The sequence below is a fragment of the Takifugu rubripes genome, chromosome 11 (genome assembly GCF_901000725.2).
Source record: "Takifugu rubripes chromosome 11, fTakRub1.2, whole genome shotgun sequence".
NCBI classification, from domain to species: Eukaryota; Metazoa; Chordata; class Actinopteri; order Tetraodontiformes; family Tetraodontidae; genus Takifugu; species Takifugu rubripes.
In genome coordinates, this window is record NC_042295.1 from 1,660,003 (window position 1) to 1,666,454 (window position 6,452).

General features: G+C 46.3%; 1 protein-coding gene across 1 annotated transcript in view; it reads left to right on the top strand.

The window, feature by feature from the left end:
* The window catches only part of LOC101073108 (alpha-2-macroglobulin-like), a 9,265-nt gene extending 3,132 nt beyond the window's left edge, over positions 1-6,133 (top strand). Inside the window, exons 12-36 of the mRNA XM_029844055.1 lie at positions 141-362; positions 515-578; positions 663-808; positions 1,045-1,194; positions 1,360-1,509; positions 1,604-1,685; positions 1,781-1,913; positions 2,143-2,368; positions 2,455-2,581; positions 2,699-2,820; positions 2,891-2,942; positions 3,152-3,235; positions 3,338-3,514; positions 3,585-3,660; positions 3,735-3,891; positions 3,972-4,046; positions 4,202-4,364; positions 4,438-4,625; positions 4,707-4,919; positions 5,037-5,149; positions 5,228-5,318; positions 5,429-5,497; positions 5,570-5,675; positions 5,780-5,821; positions 6,054-6,133. Coding sequence (XP_029699915.1) covers positions 141-362; positions 515-578; positions 663-808; positions 1,045-1,194; positions 1,360-1,509; positions 1,604-1,685; positions 1,781-1,913; positions 2,143-2,368; positions 2,455-2,581; positions 2,699-2,820; positions 2,891-2,942; positions 3,152-3,235; positions 3,338-3,514; positions 3,585-3,660; positions 3,735-3,891; positions 3,972-4,046; positions 4,202-4,364; positions 4,438-4,625; positions 4,707-4,919; positions 5,037-5,149; positions 5,228-5,318; positions 5,429-5,497; positions 5,570-5,675; positions 5,780-5,821; positions 6,054-6,058 — 3,033 coding nt within the window. The 3' untranslated portion in view covers positions 6,059-6,133. The remainder of the gene's footprint in view (positions 1-140; positions 363-514; positions 579-662; positions 809-1,044; positions 1,195-1,359; positions 1,510-1,603; positions 1,686-1,780; positions 1,914-2,142; positions 2,369-2,454; positions 2,582-2,698; positions 2,821-2,890; positions 2,943-3,151; positions 3,236-3,337; positions 3,515-3,584; positions 3,661-3,734; positions 3,892-3,971; positions 4,047-4,201; positions 4,365-4,437; positions 4,626-4,706; positions 4,920-5,036; positions 5,150-5,227; positions 5,319-5,428; positions 5,498-5,569; positions 5,676-5,779; positions 5,822-6,053) is intronic.
* Positions 6,134-6,452: the final 319 nt, after the last annotated feature.

The following is a 6,452-nucleotide window of genomic DNA, read 5'->3' on the forward strand; positions in this document are numbered from 1 at the left end:
GGTTTATGTTAAGTTGCTGGTCAGAATGCCAGAAATGGAATCAGTAACAGAGGACATCAATCTAACGTTTAAGAATAGAATCATTTATAAAAACATGAAACATATTTGACAAACTCTAAAAGCACCTTCCGTCCAATCAGGCCTCAGCAGTACGACAAGACCGTAACTTCCTGGAACCATTCTTTGACAGCGCCCACCACACAGTGTCCGTGTTCCAGCCGCCTTTGCCTTTTTCCAAATCTGTCAGCTCCTTGGTCGTGAACAAAAAGGAGGAAGCTCTTTCGTGTGATGGAGAGGAGACCATCTCCATCAGATACAACTTCGTGGGAGAAACTGCAGGAAATGTGGATGTGATATATTTGGTGAGCAGCGACTGGGGCGCTTTAGAAACATTTACCCAGAATTCAAAGAAAAATGGCCTTCAACACAAGTGCTAACTGTAATGCTAACACTGTACAAAAGGTCAAATTCCTCAGATTATCGCGATCAACTGTGTTGTGACAAATTCTCCCAGATTATGTCAAGAGGAATGATCATCACTCAGGGACTTCAAATGGTGGAGATTCTGAAAGATCCCGGTAGGCCACCCCAGTTTTTCATAGCGTCTTTTGGAAGTCTGAGTGCTTTGCTTTTCCGACATCAACGTTCCGTTTCTCTTTCAGTGACGGAGGGCAGCATATCCTTCGGTGTGAAAATGTCTCCAGAGTTGTCACCGGCCCTGCAGGTCATGGCGTACGTCATCCTCCCGAGCGAGAACGTGATTGCCCACAAGGCCGATTTCACCGTGACCAAATGCTTCCTTAACAAGGTCAGTGGCCGTACGAGCCCAAGCTAACACACTGTCATACGAAACGGCTGCTGTTTGGATTAAAAAGGTTCCAGGAGGGCCGAGGAGGTGGATTCCAGGTTATTCAGTCCTTGTGATCTGTAACCTCTTAGCCAGATGGAGCCAAATCTCACATGCTGGAGTTTTGATTTAAATTGTCGCCTCATTACTTGTGTTAGAAACAGTGTGTTCCTTTAAACTTCTGCTCTGTGTGTTAGGTGTCTGTGGAGTTTTCCCCAACCTCCGCTGTCCCGGGAGAGGAAGTCAACCTGAAGCTGAAGGCTCTTCCAAACTCTCTGTGTGGCGTGAGCGCCATTGACCAGAGCGTCCTCATCCTAGAGCCCGGGGAGACCATGACCGCTGACATGGTAAATGCCAGGACCAAATTTAATCAGGACATATTTGTTAAGGTTCTTGGAGAAGCCCAGTCCGACCAGCTAGAAGGTGGTTCTTCATAGGGATATTTGTTCTGTTGTGTGAAGATGCTTTAGCCAGGGTTCATCTCCAGCTTCAGCTTCCATTTTTATTTTCAGATATTTAACTTGCTGCCTGTGAGTAGAGTTTCTGGTATCCCATATGAAATTGAGGACTCTGAACCGTGTTTACACGTGAGGCAAAAAAGAAAAAAAAAATTGCCCGTTCCACCTGGTGATGAGGCGAATGATGCTTATTCGGTTTTTAAGGTAAATTCTGTCTTGTTCTTTCAAAAATATGTGGTATATTCACGAAAAAGCAAACTCTAACTCATCATGACTTCCTTTTGCCTGTGCTAACCAGAGTTTAGGTCTGAAGGTTGCCACAAATTTGCTAATCAAGATGCCACCATGTGTGAAATTGAAGTACTATCGTCGCATGAAGTGTGAGCTGTTATTTCCCCCTCTTGTAAAACGAATGATGCGAAAGTTGTACATTACTGAAATTTTGGCAATGACTCTTGTTGTGGTGTTTCTTCAGTAGTCCGCTTATCAGGACGACGTGACATGCCCATTGCTTCATCCGGTGTGGGTGCGGCACCAGGAAGAGGCGTAATCAAAACCATCCGCACTTTCTTCCCAGAAACCTGGGTGTGGAAACTGGCTGAAGTCGGGTGAGGTTCTGATCTACTCAGCTTCCATAAAAATGTCCCCAAAACCCCGCCTTCTAGTGGCTAGCCATATTGACGCTAATGCTGTAATTCCTACCATGTCCACTAGGGGCTCGGTCAGATGTAACTGAATCCTCTGACACCTGAGCAAAGTATAATCTGATTAAACCACCATGGGAAACTCCTTTTGCGTGATTGAAGATTAGCTGAATCTGTGTGTTGCTACCTCCAGAGACTCTGCACAGATGGATTTGCCCCTCACTGTCCCAGACACCATCACCACCTGGAAGACGGAGGCGTTCTGCTTGTCCCCTCAGGGTTTCGGCCTAGCTCCCCAGAACGAGATCACTGTGTTCCAGCCCTTCTTCCTGGAGCTCAGCCTGCCCTACTCCATCATCCGCGGCGAGCAGTTTGAACTGAAGGCTACCGTCTTCAACTACCAGTCCACTTGCATGATGGTGCGCGATGCCTCGCTCATCTTCTCTGGATTGTAGTTGTGTTTTTATATATTTTTCGTAAATATTTTGAGCCATGTCTTCAACAGGTCAGCGTGAAAGCAGCCCCATCGGATGAATATACCCTCACACCTCTGTCCGGAAACGAGTACACTTCCTGTCTGTGTGGCAGCGAACGCAAAACCCTGAGCTGGACCATGGTGCCCTCAGTGTTGGGTAAGGCCATCGAAAAACGTTAGACTGATCTATATGACAATGTTAAAATGATCCACATCAACGGCTCTCAGACAGTTGAATTTCTCATAAAACTATTGTGTTTCGTCACCTTTACAGGCGTTGTGAACGTAACTGTGAGCGCCGAGGCCATAGCATCACACGCGTCATGTGACAACGAGATCGTGAGCGTGCCGGAGAGAGGTCGCATCGACACGGTCACGCGGTTGCTCATCGTGAAGGTAAAACCCCATCAGCTGACAGCATGTGCGATACGTTGTCATGGCGATTGTTTTTTTATTTCAATTTCAGGCCGAAGGGACGGAGATGAAAAAAATAAATAACTGGCTGCTGTGTCCAAACGGTCAGTCCAGTTCACATCCAGGTTTCACTAAAAATGGACATTGTGTCCTATCTGCCCCCTGCTGGTAGCCTGTGGTATCAGAAAAGGCCCCTTCTCCCTCCAGTGTTCTATCCATAGAGCACTAAAAGGCCATCAGAACCATTGCTCTATGTTAAATATTTCTATCTCTGCCTTTGAAACGGGATTTCATGCGTGTGTTTTATTTCCAGATGAGGTGCTGAAAGAGGAAGTCGAACTAGAACTTCCTGATAATGCGATTGATGGATCAGCCCGAGCTTTAGTATCTGTGCTGGGTAATCAGATTACTTCATTCAAATGGGTTTTGTCACGTCGTTAGACGGACGGGTTCATTTTGCTCAATGCGCTCGCTGTACTTCAACCCGGCTGTCCTGCAGGCGACATCATGGGCCGGGCTCTGCAGAACCTGGATGGACTGTTGAAGATGCCGTACGGATGCGGGGAGCAGAACATGGCGCTCCTGGCCCCCAACATCTATATCCTACAGTACCTGAGAAGCACAGAACAGCTGACAGATGACATCTTAAAGAAGGCCATCCACTTCCTGACCAGCGGTGAGGAGCCGGATCATGGAGGATGAATATGTCTGTCATCCTAATCTGAATGTGCGCTTAATTTATCCAGGATATCAGAGGCAGCTGAACTACAAACACCGGGATGGATCTTACAGCGCATTTGGAATCGGAGACGGGAACACCTGGTGAGAAGAAACGTTAGTCAGGCTGCTCAGGTTGCTACGTCTAGATTCCTGAGCTGATGATAATCTGTTCGCAGGCTGACCGCTTTCGTGGTGAGGTCTTTTGAAAAAGCGAAGGCATTCATCTACATCGACCCGACAAAGATGGACGAGTCCAAGAACTGGCTGCTGGGCCGACAGAAAGAAGACGGCTGTTTTGCGCAGTCTGGAAAACTCTTCAACAACAGGATGAAGGTGATCTAATGGGCCGCCCCGAGATTCCAACCCTGGATGTGGGTGATGCTGATGGTTTGACTGGTGCTTCCTCTCCTCAGGGTGGAGTTTCTGATGAAGTGACGCTCAGCGCTTACATCACGGCCGCCTTACTGGAGATGAACATGTCGGCTACTGTAAGTACTCGATGGTGCTAAAGTCGACAGAAGCTAAAGAGCTGGACCGGTCCAGGAATAGAAGAAAACACAGACAGATTTTTATATAACTTAGATCGATAATGGTCGCAGAGATAAAAAAAAACAAAAAAACATTTTCACGATATATTTTGCAGGATCTTCCAGTCCACAGGAGCATGATGTGCCTCAAAGAATCCACCAACAACCTGAACAACACCTACACGACAGCTCTCATGGCCTACGTCTTCTCTCTGGCTGGAGACTTGAAGACTCGTGATTTCCTCCTGCAGCACTTGGATTCGGTTTCCTCCCAGGAAGGTGAGTCAGAAGCCCTGAAGGGCACCATTGCAGTCTGGTCCTGTTGACCCATTTGAACCTGTCGCCTGCGTAGGGGGCTTAATCCACTGGTCCCAGAGCACAGATGAGGGGTTTGGCTCTCTGTCAGTGGAGATCGGCTCCTACGTTCTGCTCGCCAAACTCAGTGGTTTTTCGACTACCGATGACCTGGGCTACGCCAGCCGCATAGTCAGATGGCTCTCCATGCAGCAGAACTACTATGGAGGCTTCTCCTCTACACAGGTATGAGCAAAGGAGATGGGGATCTTCCTGGGACGTAGAAAATCACATCCATAGAGGATAACTGGGCTGTCGTTGTTGTAGGACACGGTGGTCGCTCTTCAGGCTCTGGCCCTTTACTCCACTCTGGTGTACAGCACAAAGGGTTCAAGCACGGTCAAGGTCAATAGCCCCAGTGGTCAACTGGTATTTGATGTGAACCAGAACAACAAACTGGTCTACCACGAGAAGCTGCTGAAGGACCTGGGAGGAAAAGTCAACCTGGAAGTGGAGGGCTCAATGTGTGCTTCAATACAGGTACTGGTCCACAAAATGAGTACCCAGAGCTTGTAGATGTTTAGAATCACAGAACCGGATCATACCTTCTCGACTCAGTAGACCTGCCACATAACATCCGTCCTAACATCTTCCCAGATTTCTCTTCACTACAACATTCCAACTCCTACCACCGTTGACATTTTCTTCGTGGAGGCAAAACCAGAGTGTCAGACTCAGAAAAACAGAGTCACGCTGAAGCTTTCGTCCCTGTGAGTAAAGGTCAGCTACCGCTTCAAACGAGACTACAACAACGCCACTGGAGCATAGCGTTTGTGGATGTGTTACAGATACAGGGGCAAGCAACAGACCACAAACATGGTCATCCTGGAGGTTACAATGCTGTCTGGATTTGTTCCAGACCCCGAGTCTCTGGCGAATGTGAGTAAAGTACACGCTGCTCAAGAGGATTTAATACTTCAGTAAAACTGTCTGAGGGTAAAGAACTTTATTCTCCATCAAGCTGACATTCTTATATTGACCCCATGCAGCTCCGTCAAGCCCTCTTGGTGGGTCGTGTTGACGAGAACGAGGGCCGAGTTCTGATCTACATCACTGCGGTCAGGAAGATCTGCTGTGACGGTTGATCTCCAGCTTAGATCATGTGATAACCTCAGTCTTGTCTCTAACAGCTGCCGAAGGACACCCCGATCCACCACACTTTAACCCTGATCCAGGAGGTCCCAGTGCAGAACCTGAAACCAGCTTTGGTCAAGATCTACGACTACTACCAGCCCAGTAAGACCTTTTCTGCTCCGTCGGACATGACACATGAGTTTAGGTTTAAATTTGAACTTAGAATTATTTTTTTATGTTAATCTAATTCTTCTGTTTCTTATCAGGTGACCAGGCAGAGACGGAATATGTCGTTAACTGTGATGTAGGTAAGTTGATTGAGTTATAATACAGCAAATATAATACACCAAACATTTTCATTACATTAGCAGACATAATTTTCAACATATCTTACCCTTTCAACGTATCTTAACTTTGACATCTGTCGCTGTTCGTGCCTGTTGTGTTACACATTTCATTCTAAATTGTGACCTCATATTCACTTTGTATGAAAAGTGTGTGTTTTGAGTGAAATTTAACACATTTTCCTTTCGTTTGCAGACTAAATAATCAAGTGGCATCATCTCTCTGGATGGTTTCTTTGTTTGCTTTTTGAAGTAAAGTTGTGCATCGATTCAATATTGTCAGTTTCACTTTTAGTCATTTGATCATTTACATTAAGGTGTTTGGCAACAGCCAACAGGAAACATTCTTAGACAACAACATACATCCAGGGGGCGCCATAGTTTGTATTTAGGCCTTTTAGTCTCTTCCAGGCTACTGTAAAAACATGGCGGAGCCACATTCTCGTACTCATAAACTGGGACCAATGTCAAAATTTGACATTTCAATCTGTCATCAGATTATTAAAATCTTGTCTTTATGTGCAATCTCTTCCACATTGAACACACATAAAGCAAAGTGAGAACTGTATCTGTGTTTTTATTACAATAGACACTG